At 33.0% G+C, this 25,546-nt stretch overlaps 1 protein-coding gene across 5 annotated transcripts in view; it reads right to left on the bottom strand.

Moving 5' to 3' along the window:
- Window positions 1-25,546, bottom strand: part of smash (smallish) — a 225,571-nt gene that overhangs the window by 51,675 nt on the left and 148,350 nt on the right. For 4 of the 5 annotated variants that reach the window (XM_076128428.1, XM_076128430.1, XM_076128429.1 and 1 more), the window contains one exon: window positions 1,443-1,643. In XM_076128428.1, coding sequence (XP_075984543.1) covers window positions 1,443-1,643 — 201 coding nt within the window. Of the gene's footprint in view, window positions 1-1,442; window positions 1,644-8,865; window positions 9,033-9,175; window positions 9,229-25,546 lie in introns of those variants that run through there. The other variant, XM_076128432.1, reaches the window with a different exon arrangement.

Raw genomic sequence — 25,546 nt, forward strand, 5'->3', positions numbered from 1 at the left:
ACAAATTACTTCCCATATTATACAACACTCGTTTCCGTCTGTGACTTCACCCGGGTAGAAAGATTCAGATGATAATTAACAAGATAGAAGAGAATAATCTACTCATCAATTAGGAAATTTATAACATAGTGTAGTTAATGTAAAGGCCTAAGAAACATGACTTTTTCAAACATGTTAACGGTGTATTGGTTCAAGTAGGAATCGAACCCACGACCTCCGCGTGGTGACCACCAAACCAACACCCCTAAGGACTTCGAATCTGACTGTCTGTTATAACGATATTTCAATAACCAATAATAATGAAGACGTTTTAAAAAACTAACTCTTCATCCGAATAGTTTATTTTAACAACTACAAAACTTGCCACGTCACATGAATAGTAATTGTAAGCAATAAGATAAAATACGTATGAATGTAAGTAATAATACCGCATACAGACTAGTACTATACAAATAAGGATATTTAAAAAAAACCTATTGCTATACCTGCTGTCCCATTGCTGGGCAAGGGTCTCCGTACGAGGGAGGGGTAAGGCCTTGAGACGAATCGAGGTATACAAAAAAAATATTCCCTTTCTTAAAATGCTCATATACAAGATATTTCTCATTAGTAAATAAAAGTACATAATAGAAAAGCAGTTTCACTTATTTACTGCATATATGGTAATGTAGAGATTGACGGTCTCAGTATTGTTCGACTGATTGATATGCAACGGAGTACTTAGTTTGTATGGAGAATGGATGAGAGGTTGTGAGTTATCATATTTATGAGAGTTTCTATCGATGCAGAGAATATTGGATATAGTGGGATGGGTTTGGTACTTTTGAAAGGTATTTTTATCTTTGGTTGGTTAGAAAAGTGTTGAGTTGTCTATGTAGGTATAAAAATTAAATTCACAGATCTTTCTGGACTATATTCTGTAAATTTTTATTCATGCAAAGTAGCAAACAAAATGGTTGCCCGTGTTCTTTAAACCAGTTCTTATTGCACAATACACACAATCCCTAATCCACCCTTAACTTCGGTGGTAAAACATTCCTTAATTCCTGTGAGAAAAGGCCCCTAGTACTAGAAAAGTCTAGTTTTTACAGTTTTTAGTCTGCCATTGCTGACCGGAGATTTGTCCCTTAACATTGGGACTTTTTTATCTATACTAATATTATAAGGCTGAAGAGTTTGTTTCAGTGTTTCAGCGTTAGATAGCCCATTTATTGTGGAAGGCTAGAGGCTATATATCATCACGCTACGACCAATAAGAGCAGAGTACCAGTAAAAAATGTTACAAAAAAGGGGAAAATTATGACCCATTCTTTCTTATGTGACGCAAGCGAAGTTGCTCAGCTAGTAAGCTTATATACTGACTTTTAAGTATCCTAATGCTGACAGGAGGCCACTCCTTTATGGAACAGTTAGGTATAAAAATAAATGTTAAATCAACTTACCGACTGCCAATCCTCCTGTCGCTCTATACGCGCCGGATCAGTGCGTTTGGCGAGCTCAGCGCGTCGCAACTGTTCCCGGGCCCTGCTGCCGAGGTCCGCGGGTCCCACCCTCACGAACTGCAGGGGGTTGCCGGCCGGCTTGCCGGGGAGGACGGCGGCTGTGTGCGGCCTGGTCGCCAGGAAATCCGCGCTGTCTGTTGTCTGCAAAAGAAAGGACTTGGTTAGATTCGGTTGAAGAAAATCAGTTAGAATACAACTGTCGATTGTGTGGTAACTATCTGTGTAAGAAAATATCAATTTAATAAATTCGCAGTGCAATGTTTTGTAAGAATATTAAAATGTCTAAATTTGAGTCTTATTGTTTGTACGTAATATCCGAGTAATAACCATTTATTCGCACACAACACATAACCTTCACATGTTAAAACTGTTTTGTTTCCGAAATTTGTCCAGGAATTTCATTGATAAATAGTAAGACCAAGTATTTTTTGTGTGAGTGTGATCTATGCAAAAAATGTTACACGCAATAATGATGACTGTATACAGTCTTTCGTCAAAAATATTTCATTATAATAACAAAAATAGGTCTCAAATATGGGAATTACTGTGCTGTAGAGTTAAAAATCAATGTCTTAATTTCTCCACTTGCGTCATAAGGAGTGCCCAATTCAATAGATATAATATCTAACACATAATTACAGGTATCAGTCCACACCCTATTCGATAACGATAATGACTTTACACATGACACACTACACTAGTGTTTTTAATTACAAATCACATCATATGTAACTGTACGAACTGATTTCAAATCATATAATGTTTGATCAGCCGATATGTTAAGATGTAATGATAAAGTTTAATCAATTTGGGACCCTTACAAAGTTACAATTACGAAATTTATCACACTTTATGAAGGGTTAAAGGCCGTTTTTAATTTCGTTTTATTGTAAATTGCTGGGCAGAGGAACTAGGCTAAAACAGAGAGTACACTATCAAAGGGGTAGAAAAAATGCATGAAAAGCTACCTATATAAAAACATAGTAAACTATCCAAGTGTAATAAAAGTAGAAACGATTTCTGAAATCTTTGCAAATACTGTTAATTTACTGCATTAGTTTAAGTTGATGTTGCCTTTTTAGTTCAAGTCGTATTTTTGAAGGTATGCAAAGTCAGGAAACCATACCAGGCCAGGTGGACCTCACATTTTGGGAGGAAACACGTGCCGAAACAAAAATGTATGACAAAAAATAGTTGCAACATGTGTTGTTTGAAATGTGAGAAATTTCCGATAAAACAGCTGTTTCTGAATCATTAACTGCTAAACCACTTGGTATTTATATATCCTATAGATACTTGGAACTAATAATAAAGTGGTATATGAGCTGAGAAATCCCTGTTTATTAGAACTAGGTATATAAAAGATTTCTAGAAACGTAAAACTTTGTACTGTTTATGGAAATTCGTTATTTAAGTAACCTATGACAGTGATTGCTTCCGCTTTAAAAGATTCTACAGCTGTACTACTACTCGATTCTGTTTGTTAATTTTGGTTTGAAAGAGTGATGAACATGCCTACAAAAAACTACCTCACGTACAAAATATAAAGAATCCGACTAAAGTTTCACATAATTTAATTTTGGTTCGGAGGAGTGAAAAACCTAAAATCGGCTACGATGTATAGAATATTGAAAAATAAGCTGATGTTTCACAATGTTTCATTTCCAAAGGAAAATTATAAAATGACGTCATTTGATTACAGTTTCTTGGAAACCCTTTACCTACATTGTCAAGGATGATTACTAACTTTATTTATTACCTATTGGTCTATGACTATCTATTGCGTCATTTACGACCTTAGTGTTCTATGACTAAAGTAATTCAAAGGATTGCAATAATTTTGTATATCTTTCATAAGACTTATAAACAATAGTATCCAAGAAAATGAAAAAATGAATTAAATACCTAAGTTTGGGCTGGACATGAGTGGCAAATAACAGGGAAAAAAATATGTAAATAAGTGTATTTAAAGTATAAAAAGTGAGTGCATTTGTTTCATACAGCTACTTTATTTTGAAAAAAATAAAAATATATTTTGTCACATAAAATCTAGATAAATAGAACATAGCAATCTTTTTTCTAAGTTGTCAGACTATGATAAATGAGTGTTACATGCTCAAATAAATGTTCAATATTATTTACGTATACATATAAAGTATAGTTATCTATTTACACTTTCTGTTTCAGTGAGTGAAAGCCACTAATTAGTATTTACTAAGTTAGAGAGAAAACGTATCTTTTTTACCAAATTTCCGATAGAACCGTAAATAATGAACTGAAGACTGTTTTAATATGAAACAAAAAATCTTTAATCTCCGTCAAATTGGATGCTGTGAAAGCCTTTCAATTTGAGATAAATTGATCGTTATTTCTATTGCACCGTTTTGAAAAAAAGAAAAACCGTTTTGCAGATATGAGAAGCGCGATTTTCTACCACAACTGGCAAGCTGTTGACAAATTTGGTATGAAAATCTGAACAGCGCCTCTGGCGAGCGCCATAGGAAATAGATTGAAAAAAAAAGAAGGTCCTTTTCGCAGATATCGTTAACCCTATGTGATCAATGCCTCTAGCGGGCGCTGCGGGAACTACTTTTTAAAACTTTTTGAACGTCAAACTCTCGATACTCGATAGTATCAACTGTAGTGCATCGCGCTACAGACGGGTGGCGCCTGATATTAATTATTGATACTTTTTCCTTAAAATTACTTGATACGTATATTATCTATAAATTGTTTTAGATTGCCAATTGAATTGATGTTTCGAATACCATTTAATCGTTGGAGATTAAACGATTATGTAATCATGATGTCAATTATCTAAAGCTTGTTAAGTTGAAGTTATTCAAACTATAACGTCGGAAGTTTTAATTATAATTATTGTCCAAGTAATTTTGATCCAAATATGGATACTACTGATCTTAATAAAAGTTACGAGAGCGTTATCAAATGATTACGCTTTTAGATAATTAAATAAGTACTTAAATATTCTTTAATGCTTTTTATAATTTCGTAAACGAAGCTCACATTACGATTGTTGGTGGCAGACAAACGCTTAAAGTCATAACATAACCTCCTAAAAATATTTTTATTCTGCAACAAAGTATTTGAAATTAAGATATAAAATATGAATACTTTTTAATCCTTATAATAGCTCATAACCAGTTGTGCTCATCATTCGGTAAACGATCTGTGGGTTAAGCAACCGTTGACGCGGTCATTCTATAGATGAATGACCGCCTAGTGGTATTTGAATTGAGCGTCTCCGTGCTTCGGAGGGCACGTAAAAAGTCGGTCCCGGTTGTCGTTAATTAAGATAACAGTCGTTAAGCCATGTCAAAGGCCTTTCGGGCGCTTGCATATCTTTGACACTAGGTTGACCACTAACCATACGATAGATAGATAGATCTTTACAATAAGGGATAATTTCGAATCCTTACTACGGAAGACCTACAAACCTAATCTACCATAACACACAATAACAATGACGTAACACCAGACTGTCATGGCGGCGATAACCACGCGACAGTCATTTCTTTAGCTCATACACCTCACACACTTTCTATGTAAGAGTGGACTAGTTTTTGTATGGACAATTTCCCCTTGCTATTATAGAGTATATTTACTTCCGTAAAGCAATTTGTTTGCATCATCATAATAAAGATTTTCTTTATGTTTTGCTTGATTTGAGCGTGGGTATGGTGTTTTAGAAGTAAATGGTATGGCAAGGCAACTCTTTGAATTTGATACTAAATCGAAAACAATGTTGGGCATTGAAAATTGTAAGGTTTTAGGTTCATGATGGCTGACTTGAATGTATTTTCGAGATTTACATTGGAAAGATATTGAAATAAACACTTTCTGATATTTATTAAGTATAATTTTCAGATAATATTACTCTCTTTTTACAAAAGACCATTATCGTAGCTACTCCACTACATCATATGAGAAAAGATGTATAATATATATATATATATATGTATCAAATACATACTTATCATCAAAAATAATTAATGTTGGGTAAGCAGATTAACTTGGAAACACACAACACAAGGTTCTCTTTGTGACCCTCACACAGTTTAAAACATAACTGAAAGTAATAAAGCATAGCTCAACCAATCTATATTCAAACCACGTTTATTAATAAGGTAAAGAAACCTATCACTCCAAAAACAAGCGCAATTCTACCATTACATCTAATATATAAAATTCTCGCGTCACAGTTTTTGTTGCCATACTCCTCCGAAACGGCTTGACCGATTCTCATGAAATTTTGTGAGCATATTGAGTAGGACTGAGAATCGGCCAACACCTATTTTTCATGCCCCTAAGTGACACTCTTTTTTTTTTTTTATCGCAAAAGAACGTTTGCCGGGTCAGCAAGTACATTTTAAAGGCACAACATCTCTTTATATTCGGAACAAACATCATTCGGAACAACTTATATAACCGTTATGTAGTTAACACTCAGTTACGGCATTACACTTAAAATGCTATAAGAGATGTAAGATGCAATTTAAGATGAAAATCATGTTAAATTAGTCACGGATTTGAGGCTCTGAATTGCATTTTTTTTGTTTTGTTAGGATTATTTTATGATTAAAATGCTTTAGTGATTCGCTAGTTTAAGCTCATAATTAATTTTAATACATACTAAGTCCCTATTTTGCAATGACTGAATTAATATCGGTTAGTCTATCAGGGGGCTTTTGACAGTTGGCTAGGTTATCCAGTACTTATCTACGGAAAAGGACCAAAATATTTTAAATCCGAAAAAAATTATGTCTGACTGTTACGCTTACCACTAAGCCGATATAGCTTTTCATGGTGACAGCTGACTAGAAAAATAGCTGCTTTGTTTCAAAATTTATTTTCTTATTACACACGAGCCTAGTCAAATAGGAGAAAATAATTATCAAAAACCACTTAAACATACTAAACACAAACTCAAATATAACAGTAATTCAAGTAAATCTGTTCTCGAGCAAGTAAAATAAGACTACAAATAACATGGTGATGTTATGGTACATTACAAAGAGGTGTGTATTTTTATACACGCACCATTTACCATGGAAATTGTAGCGAACAGTAGGTCTTTAGACCATCAGATAGTCAGTTTGATTATAATAGTAGGCTGTAGCAGATGGTCGTTTGTATTAGCTGTTTTAATTGTGTGGAAAAGATTACTGAGTTAAAACAAAAATATATGTTTCTTAGTGATTTTTTGAATGAATAACTCCAATAAGCCTACGGTGGGACTTAAGCACACTTATTTATTTTTAATCTTTATTGTTGAATATTTAAAATCGTAACCTAAGGTTTTTACACCACATTTTGGTGCACATATCGAAACTACACAAGCCTCGCCACATTTTTACGTGCACAGGCCGACGTGTATATAGAATCATAACTTTCGCGTTGCATCTTTATTATATAATATATACAGGAATTGAAGCAAACACGCATTTTACCTTGGAATGCCTTAGGTTAACCTGTGCCGAAACGTTAGGCAGTTCAATGTAAAATGCGTGTTCACGTTAATTTACGTATCCTATTATATAATAAACATGCCCACTTCCGTATTCTTTTATATTTTATACGAAACATCGTACTCTAATTGGTATTGAATCTATATTTCGTGGATACCCGATATAGTGGTAGTATATAGGAGTATGTATATAGGATAAGGTACCTAAATGAAACGTCATAAAAGTGTTTTAAGGGCAAAAGTAGGTTTAAAAAGATTTGCCAGACAATGATTAGAAAAGAAGCAAGAAAGGTCTTGTTGAGATCTAAATTACTTTTAGAAATAAATAGTTGAGTTAACACACATAGAAACTACATATTACGAAATCATATGAATTACAATTTGATAAAATGTATAACAATTTCATACACTTGTATCATGTAATTAGAGTAGAGAAGATTTATATCTAATTAACATAAATTACTAAGTAATAAGCAAATCTAAGGAAATGTAACACCAGGATATGAATGCATAACTATTTAATTAATTATTTCTTACATTACGAATTCTTGCAGTTTTCATTTCATAGTTTCATAGTCTCAGTAGAGCCTTGTAAGCAAAACCATACAAAATTGAGAAAATACAACATCAGCTGACTATGGCCTTTTAGATACATCGATAGATCATTTAGCGGTAGTTTATCTATATAATAGCGTAAATTCATATAAAAAAAACGCTTACGAATAGATAAACTACCGCTAAATGTACTCAGAAACCGGGCACTAGACGACGCTTTAATATAATCATATAAGTCAAAAACTTTTAACAAGTATTTGAAATCATCATAGTATTTCACCACCGTTTCGGAAAAGCTGTTGCTCGTGAGAAGAAACGACAAGAAACTCACGGCTTGCTCTTTTTATTTGTCAGTACCTATCATTTGACATCGGCACGCTTACATCAAGCAAAAGTGACATCAAGCAAAACTGACATCAAGCATGAACATCAAGTAATTTGCGGTTTTCTCTATGAGATAACAAACACACAACGATCACGAATATTGCGTAACAGTGGAATACAAGTTAGTATTTGTACAAAGGTGCAGGTTCGAATCCAAGGCACGTATTACTTTCAAAAGCATGTGATTATTAGAAATGAATGGGTTTGTCTGCACGTGGGAAAGTCAGATTTAAATACCAATGACCTGTGTGGATTCGATTCCTGGTTAAGACAGTACTTAAAATGAAACGTAATTTTTATATGACTACCTACTTAACAAACGATTTTTAGTTAAAAACGGCTAACTAAAATTCGAATAAAATTATTAAATATAAAGTATGTTACTTTATCCAGAATTTGTTACTTTATCAGAAATTAGAATGTTACAAGGTTTCTTTATAAATATTTAAGTAATTTCGAAGGTAACAGTTTTAAATTTCGCACTTGACTGTTTCCTATGACCTTAACCCCTCCCATTTTGATACCAACACGTGTTTACTAGAAAAACAGGTTGATTACGTAACACGAAATATAGCCGCTATAGAACAGAGAAAGTTTCTTAGAAAATATTTACTAACAGGCCGACGACATAGACTTTCACTATCGATAATTACAAAACAATTCAACACGAAACAAACATTTGCCTTTAATAAGTAGTAAAACCACAAATTGACTATACACGCACTAAATACACGATTTTTAAACTAGTTTTACAAGCAAATCCAGTTCAAAACATAATATTTGTACGTAATTTTACACATAGTTTAATGGTAGTATTTTAATGTACAATGTCATTCAATTTAATGTGTGACATGAAATGTTTTTCGAAACTAATGATTTGTTTTTTGGTTTGTTGATGGTGTCAATTGTGTAATGTTTCGTTCCAAACTTGAAACTTACTAAAGAAGCCGGAATCCCTTGATAAAGTTCACACTGGCAGCTGCATTCGTAGTTATAAATTTAGAACATGCAATCCGTTGGGCGTTCTATATTTCGGTTCGGTATGCAGTTTAAATTTAGAACCAGACTTAGTTCACTGTTCGACACTGTCGTTTGTCACGCTCGTTCTATTTTTAAAAACATTTTTTTTAAACATTAAAATATTTTTACGAATTGTTTTTTAAAAACAAACAATTTTTTTTTACAATTTCAAAAACTTCGTAAAAATAGTTTTAAAATTTAAAAATTAATATTTAAACGTAATAAATACTGGAATTGTTTTTAAATAACGTATCACGTGTAGTATTGCGGCGCGGTTACTGCGCCCCACACGGCTAACTTTCGCGGTTTTCCAAGCAACCGAGAGAGGGGAAAGTAACGTGTTATAATTAATGCATTACTTTAACTACGGACGAGTTAATTGATACTTGGATATCGCGTGTTTTGTCAATGTTTTTTAAAAACGTTTTGTTCATTGTATGGCGTGATTTGAACTGATTTAGCGGTTTTATAGTAATCGTGATTTTGAATGTTTGGCTGTTGCGTAATGTTTGATTTATTTTGTTTGAGTCTTGCGTGAGTATAGCTACTCGTTTTTGGTTAAATATGTTTTGATTGTTATTTTCTGACTTGTACTTGAAGCAGTACTTAAACTTTTCGTTTACAATAAATGGATTTTTATATCAAACAGTAAAAATTGAATGGTTGCCAAGTATTTACTATTAATTTATTTTATGTATTCTCTTTCCGTAATCTATATCAAATTTATTTTCCAAAGAAAAGCCTTTCTTCACGAATTAGACCTGTACCACAATAGTAATTTATGAGATAGATATCTAATAAAATAAACTACTAATCCTAACAAAATATAATACAATATTGACTATATAACATCACGATAAAACCAACAGGAGTTAATGACCAAAAACGTGAGTGAAACTGCGGGGCAGAGCTGTAGTGTATGTGTGTAAACTACTTCCACCTGTAGAGAATACTGTCGTGAAGATATGTTATCTATAACTAGTTAAAGAATGATAAAAACGCGACAAAACATTCTAGTTGTTGTGTAGACAAGCGAGTTAGTATAAAGGTGGATACAGAGACAGCCATTCGCTATTCGTAGCATTTACTGCAGTGGTACTATAATGTACAACAAATATTAAAATAAAAGGTTTTTTTATGATGATTAGTTTAAATAGTAAAAGTTATCTAACTTTAAACGCCTATTGGTTTACAGTGTAGTGGTATGAAAATCTGTTGGCAAGAACAGACCGAAGACGCAGATTTGGATTATCACAAAGTTAACCAATTAAAAGCAAGAATAATAGTATTTTATTTTCCATCAGCATCACAATCTAGTTTCGCATTAAAGCAACTATCATAAGCTTGAACGAAAGAAATCAATTGCTGATATAGCATGTTTATATCACCGAACGTAGAATATTCGCCGTAACGTTAAACATTACACATAATAGTACAAATATGTATCAACCATTATATCAGAACAATCAAATAGCCGTGGCACATGAAAATGCTATTGTAACAGTTTTTGTTCAAGTTTCAACAAGCATACAAGTTGTTCACGTTACTTGTTTATTAATAGAGTTAGTTATTTGTATTGTTCTATATACGCTTTGTACGCGTATTTGCTTGTATTTGTTTCCTTTCTGTGATCTGTCTATATCTAATATATCAAATTCTCGCGTCACAGTTTTCGTTGCCATACTCCTCCGAAACGGCTTGACCAATTCTCATGAAATTTTGTGAGGATATTAAGTAGATCTGAGAATCGGTTAACATCTATTTTTCATACCTCTAAGTGACACTATATTTTTTTATTTATATGGCAGAACAACGTTTGCCGGGTCAGCTAGTTAGTTGTAATAAATAAAATGTGAATTTATTGTCCGATTGTTGAAAGCGCTGAAAGGGTTTTAAGAAAATTTTGCTATAAAAAGATATAAGAACAGACTCTGCGCCTAATATTTTCTTATATAGGGATCTTTGTTTGTGTCTGAGCGTACAACTAAACATTTTAGAAACATACAATAAGTAAGTATCGGTTTATTAACAGGTGATATTTTGATAACTTTAAATAATGCAAGACTAATCGCAAATTAACATTGATTGTGTATAATTTTAGATAATCTTAATCTTTATACTTGTATATATAATTCTTCTGTAAGTGTGTATGTCACTGAACTTCTCTTAAACGACTGGACCGATTTTCATGAAATTTTTGTCTGTGTTCAAGGGGATCTGAGAATGGTTTAGATTCACAATTTTGTCATGTGTTTTTTATTAATTTTTAATTTATTAAAGCGACGGTTTAAAGGTTATGAAGAACCACACTTTTTTACTATAAATATAGGTAAATTAGTTAACTTTATTCCTTTGGTACAGTATTTGTAAGAGTTCACATCACAAATTCTAGAAAAACAGGCTACTTCGCAACGAAAAGTCTAATAGTTAATAATTCTGGTTTAATTTGATGCAATTTATTGACAGTTAAGTATGACGTCTGACTGACGCGCAGGGAAAATACTCAGTGCAATTGTCTACAAGGACATTAAGTAATTATTTATGAATGACTATAGTTTCAGTTAATATTCTCTAAGACAGTAAAGTGATTATTACAGGTTTTCCTTCTTATAAGTAAAGTAAGACAAGGATTTTCATGAGTACCTATTAGTATAGAAATATTCGTAGCCAATTGTAACAACTGAGCCATAGGTGGATAAAGAATTGAGAAGTATAAGAAAGGGGTTTAGTATTTATACCAGAATATAAAATTTTGATTGTAAAACAAAATACGCTGTTTAAAAAACATAAAATTTATTTATAAAACTTTTCTTCGCTAATCTACAAGAGAATTTATTTAACGCCAAGTGCAAGGTAGAAGACAACGGCAAAAACAAGTTCTTTTAATTATATACACACTAGTTATCCAATTAATCTAAGCACCAGCTTATCAAATTGTCTTTCAGCTTATCAAAAAATCTTTCACCCTTGATAAACCAAATATTAAACAATTTCATTATATATTTTAACGAATTAGGTATCACATACAAATAATTTTATAACATTAGTCCCATGAACAGACTCACCTCGACCAGCGAAACCAACTTTTAATCCAAATTGCTTTTGTAAATTATTAAATTGTCCAAATATTGCCGCAAGGACAATTCTCCTTGACAATGGAACCGTTGTCCTAAAGCACGGTGCACACTATAACTGAACTATTACGAGTCCGCTACTTGAAGCACTTTCACAAAAATCGTGAGTGTTTTGTTAAAGCTTACACACGCAATGTAGTGGGACAGGGGTTGACAACATTTGGATTAAAGGAAGCTCTGTGATCTAGTGAGACAAATAGATAGAATTAACTTTGATATGATTGCTTGTTCATGAAGTTATGATATGATATAAGTAACAATAAATTATGCTTGATAGATCATTTGTTCAAATTTTAGAACAGACCAAATATGTATGTACCTATGTCAAATTCAAACACCCATTTTGTAACCAGATTTAAAGAACTAAAAGGTTTCTGAGATTCGAATCTAGTATTGATATTAGAACATAAGATTTCAATATCATCACAAACTCACACCTTTTACCCATGGGGATAGGCTGGACTGATAGAAGAATGAAACTAAGTACATGAGACAATCAATAAGGTAAATAACATGATTAAAAGCAATACTTAAAGAGACTCCTTGTCCCCACGAAACAGTAATTTCTCAAAATTAACAGTACATTGTAAACAAAAAAGGATGTCCTCAAAAAAGGACTTTTTGTCAGTGGAAATAACAAGTTAACAAAATGTTGCCTACCTCTGCTTCTACTATACATATTAAGATACATATATACGCGCACACGTGGATATAATACTAAACGCAGATTATGTAGGTGTTGGCGCAATGAATGCGAATTCGCGGTTATCTGCTATTTTGTGTCTTTGTAAAGATGTAATACTTGTAAGTGTGACTTAACTTGTGTGATCTGAATTATTTGATTTTTGTGTCTCAAATATACATATAAGATTTTCGTAACTTTACTACTTCAAGGCGAAAAATATTTGTTTTTTTTTTCTTTTTAATTTTTTATTATTCATGCTCGCGCTATCATTTGGCAAAAAATTGGTTTTAGTAAAAGGGTTAAAGAGTAAAGGATATTCACGGTATATTTAATAAGATCATTGGATACAAGGGCATACTTAGATGTCTGTCTTCTAAATCAGTCGGTATAATTATAAATCGATTCCATTTCTAAACATATTACCTATCCAATGATTCATAATGACAAAACCAATATACCTAAATTTACCACAGCTCTTAACATCAGCATGTTCCCTCAAATTATATATTAGGACATAAGCACACGCATCTTTACTAGCTACCGTTCGTTACATTATCTACTACTCGCTACATTAGCTAGCACTCGTTTTAGCTACCGTTCGTTATATTATCCAGTACTCGCTACATTATCTAGTACTCGCTACCTCTCCTGCGCGAACGCGTGGCGGACGCACTCTCACTGTTAATATCGGCTATTACCTCCGCACTCATTATTACACGTAAATACACTTAAACTAATACTATCAATGCGAAAGTCTTCTGAGTTTTTATAGTGAAATTGCTGAGCCATACTTTGATGCATAATTGTGACGATTTGACTGATTTCTATACATTTGGCGGCCATAACATCAAATTTATTAGACCAATAGAGTTTCTTGACGAAAGGTTTGGTAAAGTAAACGTTAGGAGAGAGACTGTGGCCTCACTGGGTGATCCTTTACTTAGATTTACTATTAAATTATTGATAAACTCATTATAGATAAACAGCTTGTAGATTAACTGAAAAAGAACGTAAACACGTTACTGACTGAACAAAAATCAGTACAAATAATAAATTACATATCATCACAAAATTTTGTATCATAGAAAATAATGTAACTAGTTTCCAGAAACTGACCATGTGAGTAAACTAGCGGTCAATAACTAATCTATAAATAACTCGAAATACCAATATTAAAATGACATCAAAGCTCTCGACCCTAAGGTCAGTCACACCGGTAAAGCTCTGTTGCACAATGTCACCGCGTAGGCTGCGCGTGCGCATGTGGCGCAATGCGTGACCCCCGGCTACTTGGTGTCGCGGTTCGATGCTTGGGTAAGTACTTTATTTGATACGAGATTAGGTGTGATCAGTTTTGGGATGTGTGAATGTTATGAAAGCTAACTTTTGCCTGTGACTTGGTTCGCTTGGTAAGATTGTATGTCAGTGTGTTTTGCAGGATTGAGTATTTAATACACACAGTTTATGTATTACTGATAAATAGGAAGAATAACCGGTATTCTAAGTTGATCGATAAAATTGATACAATCAAATTAATCTCGAAAAAAATGCAAATTGCTTTAGTAGATTAGTAGTTATAGTTATATGACTTTCTTCTTCTTGTAAGTATATCAATAAAGTTTTTATATTTTCAAATTGGATGTTGAACAATCAAAGTATCAGCAAAGTAAAGATATAATTCAGATTTAACAAGAATTTTAAATTCCAAAAAATAATAACACTACACACTATGTTACCAATCATGAATGTATATATTTTTAATTCTATAAATTTGTAAGTTTATCATAATCTATCCAATCAAATCCCAGACGGACCTACAGTGACACTGTACTACCTACTACTAGTACACAAGTGGGAGTGAGGTGAACGACCTCGTTATCGGTCACACAGACCCACACTTGATTGTGGCGATAACGAATAAGATTTTATAGTTATAACTTAACATTGTTATGTGTTTGATGAAATTTTGTTGGGAGAAGGTATGAAGGAGGAAGTTTTCTGTTATTGATGCATTGGGATAGTGATCTTGTGTTTGAAATTTTAAAGTACGATTTGTCATAAATTGGAATCGATATAGAACTCGACTTGTTCATCAGTCTGATTTTATGGGTTGAATTGTAGATTGAAATATAATTTATTATTAGACTGATAGTAATATTTTTTAAGGTATGAGTACTTTTGTTTCAGATGTATTTAAAATAAATAAAAAAAATGAAAACACTTTGTACATACTAATTCGTACGTTCAATCCTGAGTGTGTATGTCTATAAAAAAGTTTATGAGTTCTAAGACACCCAAATACTTGATTCCGCAATTCTTAAAGAGTTTTATAATATCTTAATTTGCGGTTAATATTTATTTAGGTAAAGTTTTGTGGTACAACTACTTACAGTTTCTATTTAGCAAAAACACACATAATTTCTTAACTATCATACACTTGGTAGATAAACACTGTAACCACATCTAACCACATAAAACGCGGTATACACAATCAGTTCTTGTCAATTATCTTCTAATTATCTGAGATGAAAGCTGTTGATATCGATACATTACTTCAGAGAACTGCATGGAGATTGAGACAATGATTGAATGAGAATACCAAGAAGTTATCGAATGAAGGAAAGAGTCAGCTGTTTAGGTAAATACATGCAATATCACAATAACTTTAATATTGTATTGGCAATGTATTGTTTTAACAACACAAGATGCATACTTTGCATAATTGTTTAAGTGTTTTCTACTGGTACCCAACATCCACATAATACTTAAATACAGAAATATGACTTTACAGAAAGTTTTCCAATTCATACATTTATCGTACAGTTAGTAAGTAGTCAACCTAGTGTCAAAGTAAAAGTAAAATATCTCTGACATAACCTAACGACTTTTATCTAAATTGACAACAACCGGTACCAACATTTTACGCGCTCTCCGTCTCTGTTTTTCATGATAAATCCTATAACTTTGCCTATTAAGTTCAAATGAATACTACACCTAATAAATACCACACGTTACAAAAAAACTACCCACTGATACACACCTAAACAAAACTCTACTCTAACAACAAAATCTTTATACATTTCCCAACTATAAAACAAAAATCCTCTCCATTACGAAACAGCTGCCTACAATAACATGTTCAAAGCAACCATTGATACGAGTACAGGAGGTATTTCTATCGGCTCATTCATAACATGAGCTGATAAGCTATGATTAATTGCCACTGATAAGCCTTGTGAGGTGAGCTTTAACGCGGTGGTATGAAGGGAATCATAGTTTGTGTGGAATTTTGTTTTGAGTTATTTTTGGTGATGTGTATGGTTTTTGTCGTAGTTTTGCCTCTATATACGTTTAATAGAAATAAAGGGGGATTTAGTGTATGAAATTGAGGTTTTGGTTGCTGCTTTAAAATGTAGTTTTTTGAATTTTTAAGACGACAGTTTATTCAGTATGGATCAATCTATTGTCTGGGGACTTAAACTGGGTAAATAGAGATACAATCATCTATTGATGGACGTCTGTATTTTTATTTCTGGGAATCGAACTCGCGATCTCCCATTCATAATGATAAAACCTTTCATTTTTTTTTGTATAGTGTGTGTTAGTCGTAATATACCTAGATGTATACAAAGTCTTACATACACAACTTACAACTTAAAAAAACTTTAAAAAAAACCTGCGGTTAGAAACTAAGCCCTACATATTCCTACGCAGTACAATTTACAAATTCCTTTCCTACATTACGACATCATACAATGTAACCGCATCAATAAAAGCGACTTTCTTTCAAATTTCAACACACGTTGAAGGGAAAACTCACGAGCACACACATACTGACACACACAAACTTGCACACACATACTGACACACACAAACTCACACATGAAGGTAAAAAATGACTGCATAACAATTGACAACGTGAACTACATGTCACTTACTAGTGCGGAAGGTATTGTCAACTTGTGGCCCGGAAATACCTTTAAAAATAACTTATTTTTCAGTAGATTTTCTAAAGATGCAATATGAAATATTTTTTGAGATTTAACAGGTAGTGGATTTATCTGTCAAGCAATCTCTCTCTTCCATGCTATTAATCGCTTATGGTAGTGGGATCAGCCTACCTGATCTTTCTCTTCAACTTCGCTCTGTCCTGGACTTCGTCAAGCAATGATAAAGATTTTAAATGATGAATGAAAATGTAACAGAAAAGAGTTTAGATACATTAAAACATCCATAGGGGTAGGCAGAGACCAAAAAACAAAAACAATAAATTTGTGACCAAAAATTCAACGCGCATTATTTTTATTTAACACCATTTTAGACAAACAAGAGGTTACAATAAGCAACAAAATCAGCAATAACTTCAAAAACAAAAGATACTATGACGTCATCACACTATTCTATGGGTAATACTATGGCAATAAGAAGTTGAGCGCACCTGAACCATGGTATTTGTATAACTGTACCATCGACCCAGTTGTGTACTTTTACTATGTACAGTCATCAGCATTAATTTGTGTACACGCATTTACAAACGTGCGTTTATTAATGAAGATGAATACCAAATTAAACTGCTATAATGGTATGGACTTCTATTACTGTTTTTATTAAATAAAATGAGATCCCTTTTTTATTTCGTATTATAAGTGACAAATTTAGTATTAAAGTTGGTAAAGTAGCAAAATAAGAGTCCGTAGTACGATTTAAAGTCTGTTATCTTGATGAATAGCTTGGTCGAACTTCAACGTGCTTTACGAAGTACTTGAGACGCTCTGCTCAAAAATAATATAACGAAAATGTACTACTCAATAACAGTACATAAGTCGCCATAAAATTATTACTTTATGATACTCAGGATGTATAATACCAACTTAATGCCAAAGTCAATCCCAATCGACATAAGGGCAAAGCTGTGATATGATGTCTACGCCAAAAGGTAGCCTACAGAAGACATACCAACCAGAGAGTGCAACAGGTTATTTGCTCACGAATGTACACATTTTAGTTTAGTATGACGACCTGTCATACACTTTCTCTGGGATTATACCGTTGGGATCTAGTGTAATCCCTTGACGAGGATAATACGATTAATATTGAAGCACTTTCTATTAGGGAGAATAAACTTCCAGCAATTATATGTGGCTATTTACGATACAAAAGAAATAGATTTCAATTAAGAATATAAATACGAGCCTATAGAATTTAGAAAACTAATTTGTTAGACTGAATGTTTTTTTTGGCCAAAATTAGAGCCCTTATACGTGTTTTCAAGCTATCGTCAGCAATCCAATAGTGACGATGATTTGCAATTGAACAACATAGCACATCTATGCTGATTCCTTAGGAAGTGTAGAGGAGCACTTAAACAGGATTATTGATAATTCCCCTACCACGTCGCCCCGTAGCAGGTAAATGCGGATAATGTTTTTTTATAAAAGTTTAGCAATAAAAGTGTTGTGGAAACGGGAAAATAAAAGTCCACGCAGACGAAGACGCGGGTGGCCGCTAGTAATAATACATCAACCGTATATCACAAACCCATCAACAAGTTTTCAACAACATCCGTGATCTACCATCACAATTATTATGTTATTACAAAGAAAACTTCAAAATTTCCCCACACTTCTCATGTCTCACAATGAACAATGAGTGACCTTGGGTGAAAGTCAGATGACAGCAGTGCGTGACTGCACACAATTAGAACATATGACTTCTCACGCGAGAGGGTTTAGCGCGGTTCCGAGTTTTCGAATTGATGTGTACTTTAGAAATGAGCAGTCATCGAAGTTCCTTAGCCCTTTCCCAAATGTACCTTTTCTAGTGGTTAGACAGCCATTTGGTTGTGATTTAAGTCTTTAAGTCACCAAAATCATGGGTTTGGCCAGTATGTCTTTGACTTAGTTAGATCTATAGTGATAAATTTTAGCCAGGCTCAATAACCGGGATCTCCTTCTGAATTTAATGTATGTTTTAGGGTTGTAGAAATATACCCTTTTGATTATTGCGATTCCCTTCACAAAATAGGCAAACCATTCAAGTCTATTGCTGAGGCCATAAAATCCCAATAAGGTTTCTTAAACATAATCTACAAATAACATTTTATATACTCAATACAAGAGTATATGAAGATATCTAACGGATATAAAGGAACCCTTACATAAATCTAATGTTTTTAATAACCGTACTCGTCTTACGTCAGGTTAATAAAGATCAATCTTTAAGAGTTCTTCAACCAGACATCATGTCGTCACATTGCCCTAATTTTCCTACTAACTCATTCCTCTACAGTAGTCACCTGTACAAACAATATAATCCCTTGACCTGATGAACTAGATGAAGTCACCAGGTTTCACATGTGTTACATTACAAATGTGTTCACACCTGAACTAATAATAATAATTATAACTGTTGTTTGAAATTATGGGAACCTATTTTTCCGTCTCCTCGATCACAGGTGCTCTCGCTACAAATAGTTCTTTAAACTAGGTTTATCCTGGCATTAAAAATAGGAATAAAGTTAGCTTTTGTTCATAAAATTAAAATATATTTTTTGTAATAATCCCATAATCCCTGATGTGAAAGCAGAGCGACGGATTGACTCTTATGACTGCGAGAGCCGAATTCTCTGATGTGAAACCGAAATTTTATTTATTTCATAGGATACACATAACAAAACACGGTACTTTTGAAGAAACATAAAATAAAATAAATATTTATCTATCTATATATGTATTAAGCCCATTTCTACCCACTGTTAAGCAAGCCTACTAGTACGGATTTTTTTACAATCCTGAGCTTAGCTCAACCATTGAGGTCATACACATTTTACTGTCTAAAACACTTTACTTAATTGACTGATTTTGCTATTCTTAATCTATTAATGGAATAAGCTTATCATCAACTCAAAAATACTACATTAAATAAGCAAATTAATCAGGTCAAGTATTTCCACAGTACTCCGTGATCGAATAGACCTTAAACCACCATGTGACTATAGAAATACATTTGTAACCCATTTGATACGGTTACACTTGCCGACCTTACCATTTAAGATAGCTTTATTGTTGGATAAAACGATTAATTTTGTTACTATTGGCAATTTAGAACAGGTTTTTCTGATCTTGTGCAGTTGTGAAGTGAAATGTCTCGGGTTTGATTACTAATATAAAATACCCTACGTATTTTTTACGTGATCTGCAAATAATTATTTGGGAGTATTTGTGATCTCTATGATTAGTTCTTTATATATAAATTAAAATGATTGAATTTAATTACAGGTAACTAACACCCACTTAACCTGCAAGTGATTCTGTATAACAAGTAACATAATAAAGCATTCCTAGTCCTACCAATGCTTTTGAAAACAGTAATTCAAATCGGACCAGTATTTCCTGAGATAAGCTCTAAAAAAAATAACAAAACGTTTCTTTTTACTATATTCTTCTAAAGGGAGTCTATGATACTTTATACGACTACCGGTTTATATCGGTCATATACCGTACCTACTAATACAGTAAGCTAAGTAAGTAGATACCAGAAAACGACCATTAATTTTGTGGTCACTTAAGAGCAAAAAAACCAATAACGACATAGGATGTAGCGATAATTGGCTTCTTTATCCATTCCTACGACAATCTCCGGTTCTTAATTATAATATTAATGAAGAATTCTTGTCTATTAAGGCTACCAGTTATAGCAATTATTGTTTTTTTGTTCAACAATTCAAAGATGTCAAATTTGAGTTGTTATTTGTCTTTGACCTTAAACTTTTGAGCTGTCTATATGAATGATTTGATAAATGAATAATGTGACTTTCTTTGTATTACTGTTAGGTTATATTGTAGACATAAAGGTAATATTAATAGCTTATTTGTTATTTATTTATCGCCTGGTATCCTGCAGTTTTCTTGTGGTCATGGCGGTAACAAGGCTTATAAAGAACGTAGTAAGTATAGAGAGTAGATAGGAAATTAAGTATTTGGCAATTTAAAATGCAGCCTAGACCTTAGAGCTCCTCTCATAAGGAGTACTTTCCGACCTGGCAATAAGTTATTGGTAGGTTGGAAAATAAGACAAGGAGCGTTTTCATAGTAACTTTGACAGTATTTAACCTAAATTAATAAATAGTTTACTTTGACTTGGCATTGGCAGTGAAAGGGTTACACTCATAAAAATAAATTGCAAAAACCGATACAAGAATAATGAATGAAATCAAGTTAAAACTTTCAAGTGATAAAAACTTTAACAGAGAGTGAATCCGGTCTGATCTCAATGGTCCATTGAAGAGGGTGACCATATCTGTTGTCTGGACCACTCTCATACATGGTCGACCATTGAAGATAAATTTAGGGGTCTGTAGGCAACGTGGGAACTGTTTCGCTTTTGTATTTTTGAGACACCCCTGTGTTTTGTGTTATATGTAGTTAGCATGTGCTAAAAGAGAAGGATCTAAATGTGATTGAAATGTTTAAAAAATCTTCGCTTTTCATAACAGATAATTTAAAAAATGAGGTAATGTCGATTAAACAGTAAGTTTAGGAATATCACATAAACTTATGCCAGTTTATTTGGTAGTCCATTGTAGGCACTTTACATAGTTTGTAAGTTAGCTGATGTAAGTTTGTTTGTCCTTTGTTTTTAATTAAATGTCTTAGGTTTATAAAAGTTCGAAGGAATTACTAATTATTTGTTGATTTTATTTAGTTCTAGGTGTTGAATTAAAGGACACTCAATGAAACATTTATCACAAGACATACGGGTCACTTCGAGCCCAACAAAAATACCGGTTTTAACACAAATTAGGCAATGGGCGTGTATCGTGTTGCCACTTCATTAATACTCGTATAAGGCAAGGTATCTTATTAACATTAAACTTATTCAATTATTTTTTCGGTGACCGAATTCTACTAGTTCATTGAATAAACGTTCGGGAGTTACTTTTGCTGTTGCTATGTGTAAAATGTCTTGTAGTTGTAGCTATTTTTGTAAAAGTAGCTAAGAGTTGTAGTCATGTATTATACACATTTAACTTCAAACAAAAAGTAATATAACACCTAGAGTTAATCTCTTTAACTCGAATCGATAAAATATTTTTCTTTGTAAATCTAAATCTCTCACTATATGGAAGGCTGTCATCTAAAAATATGTACACTACGGCCACCTAGAGTCGACTATAAATACTAAGCAAAACTATTAGTAAATCTAGAAATGCTATAATTTAGTGTAAAGTTATCATTTAATCAATTGATCTCGAAACCTTATTTATTAAGACTTTTTAAAGGGACTGTTCCATCAAATAAAGTATAGCTCATTTAAGACATCTGTAGGTAGATTTTCATTGATGCTAAGCACAAACAATTCTGCTCACTCCAATTTAAATTAAAATAATGTTCAAAGTCATTACAGATCAGTATCAGTGCGACATTGAAACAAGGTCGGTGTAGTTATATAATGTGATTGTAATACCTGTAAGTACGCCCACTCGCCCCACTCGGACCTCTGAGGTCTATTGTTTGTATAAAACAATATTTTTTTAGTTATAGTGAATGACGTCTGGCAGTTTTTTTGTTTGGTGTAGGCTTAATTGTTTTATGTTTAAGTTAAGTTTAGCTGTTAGGCTTTTGACGCCTAAATTACTCAACTTTTTTCAGTAAAATTCAAGGAATACCGCAATCATGTATTGTTTCCCATGATTGGTTTGATCGGATGTAGGAAGCTCTTACCCTCAGTTTTTGAGGTACATTAAGCGGTAGTTTATCTATTCAAAAGCGTTTAACCTCATATAAAAATGTCAGTTTGAATAGATAAACTACCGCTAAATGTGCCTCAGAAACCGGGCATGACTGAGGTTTTAAGCTGACTGACTTTCGGGTAAAAATAGGTAATTTTGAATGTACTTTTAATACGAGAGAAGTAACGGCTAAACTCTAATTTGCCAATGGTTATATTATAGCGAAACTACCTACGGGATGTAGAGACTATAGTCACATTATTTAAGTTTCTTTATTAGACAAAATGCAAGTCGTATAATCATTTACAAAAGGTCGTTGGTTCGATTACCAATTGACACAAATATAAGAGCCATTCAATTGCAATGTACTAAATTCCACGCTAGTCGCATGTTCAATAATCATTATTAACAAAATTCACAGTAGTAAGGCCGGAGTATTGTAATTAATTAGCGGTTCTCATGCAAACTAAATGTTACGAACAATTATAAGCTAAATTAACTGAAGACATAAGAAAGATTGATGATCAATACAAAAATAGGATAAAAATAAAAATTTGGATAAAAATAAACAAAACTTGACAAAAGGAATTAAGGGTGCAGAAATAAACGTATCAAATCGACTTCATATTTGAAATTACTTGTAAAAGGCAAACTATTTCTCCTTAAAACAGCTATTGTGCAATTTATCATGTAACTGATTATAGTCCAACACCATAATACAGGAGGAAGTATATAAAATCTAATGGATTAGATTAGAAACATCAGTTATTTGCAGGCTTATGCAGCTCACGGCAGCCTATTTGTTGCAGAAACTTTATTTTGGTAAAGGTAAAATTGCTAATTAGAATTAATGGTGCACATCATGGCTTTCTACGAATTTGTTGCACTAAACTCATCGGTAATCTTCCCTAAGTGTAAATTGAAGATAACTTTACAAGAACAACGACAATACTAAGGCCGAAGTCAACAGCAAAAACTAAAACGTGTTTATTACTTACAAGAAAGGTCTTGAACAATGCAATCGTGATGGTTGCAGGTAATTATGAGTAACACAAAAGACAGCCAGGTAAATGTTTGCATCTGTGCATTGAGTTCGCAATTGTTAGTTTGTCAGTTGTGTACTGCACGTGTTTGGGCTTTGTGGATCTGTAGAGGTCGTTGGTCGGCGAATAATTGTTTGGTATTTTGATCTTACTATGAGTCTTAGGACGTAATTTTGAATATCGTAGAAGTGACTCTAATTTCTATCATTATAATTATTTCTCACACTCTTTAATAGAGTTATAAGATCTTTACTCACATTACGACAAAAGTAAATCGAAATTACCCCATTAAATAATTAAATAAATTTTATTAATCATTGACATCTCTCAATAACGCATTCAAGTCTAACTAATAGATTTCATAAAGTACTACTTGCCTGTCTTTCAAGCCTACGCAATTTGTATCTCCAATCAGATTGCATTAACACCTTTTTGAACATGCGATCTCCGTCGATTTCGTAACTTGATTTCAATTCAAACAAGAGAATCATCCTAAAATGAAGCCATAATTTTAGACTTAGCAATGTAAAGCAAGGAAGAGATGAAGAGTCCTTGTCGTAAGTCATGTAATCGATCAATATTATCCATTTACCAGCAGCTGCGACTCTGCGAGGAAGCGGTTAATTCAACCAATTGTCATCGGCGGTACACTTTGACAATTGACTTTCTTTCTGATGTTAATTAATGTTGCGTGTGTGTATATTTCTAGTTACAAGACTGTAGCTTTACTCTTATTTCATAATTTACTTATTAAAATGTGTACATAAGGAATTGAGAGACAAAAGTTTTGACTCTAAACTTGAGGCAAAGGTGACAAGATAATTAAGACTCGAAAAGTCATCGCCTCAATGCTCAAATTTCCACTATTCCATGCTAATTTTCATTGATACTAAGAGATAGAAGATAGTAAGTGACTGTAAACTATTGTCTTTTCGAAAATACAACTCCTATTTTAAGATAGAATTTAGCAATACGAACAAACGAAGGACACAAATTACAACCATACCCGGTATAACTCTTGGTGTAACTGATGTTTATTATTAGTTTCATAAGGTAATCGAAGCCACAACACCATACCTATATTATGTCATTAGGTAGACATCTCAATCACTGCGCTAGAGTTATTTTCAATTTTCCTATTAAATAGTGGTCAAATTGTGTGTGGCTAGTGGCATAATGGCCCATTCAACAGGACAGTAGGATGCCCTTCAGCGGACAAAGCTACAAATTACGCCGATGATAAATGCTCATACACATTAAATACGATTTGCTTGCAACATTAAACTTTTAATATAATATACAAAGAATGATTGTGTTCTATTATTTCCAAGCCATAAGATGTTTGATTAAGCAACTTCGCTTGCGTCACATAAGAGAATCATAATTTTCCCCGTTCTACTCTGCTCCTATTGGTCGTAGCGTGATGATATATGCCTATAGCCTTCCTCGATAAATGGGCTATCTAACACTGAAAGAATTTTTCAAATCGGACCGGTAGTTCCTGAGATTAGCGCGTTCAAACAAACAAACAAACTCTTCAGCTTTATAATATTAGTATAGATTAGTATAGATGATTTACTTGCAACATTAAACTTTTAATATAATATACAAAGAATGATTGTGTTCTATTATTTCCAAGCCATAAGATGTGTGATTAATGATGTGTTTGTATTGTGTGATTTGTGTCAAGGATGTTTGTTTGTGTAGATTGTAATCTTCATGGTATATTTGGGCTTATGACTTTATTTAAATAAATAATCTACACCCGTTCATTTTTGGTAAAATATATATAGGCTTTCAAACAAAAACAAAACCTCAGATTAAAATCTAGCCTATGTTTGACCCGGGGTCTTTAGCGAGAGACACTTTGTGACTGTCTTGTCAAAGAGACAATTTGCGAAGTTACATGTGTCTATCCTATTCAGTGGTTTAGCCGTAAAGCGTTACAGTCAGAAAAAATGCTTTTTGCAATTGCAATCTTAATTTTATAAATATTAGCAGTAGTTCT

The sequence above is a fragment of the Anticarsia gemmatalis genome, chromosome 21 (assembly GCF_050436995.1).
Source record: "Anticarsia gemmatalis isolate Benzon Research Colony breed Stoneville strain chromosome 21, ilAntGemm2 primary, whole genome shotgun sequence".
Taxonomy (NCBI): domain Eukaryota; kingdom Metazoa; phylum Arthropoda; class Insecta; order Lepidoptera; family Erebidae; genus Anticarsia; species Anticarsia gemmatalis.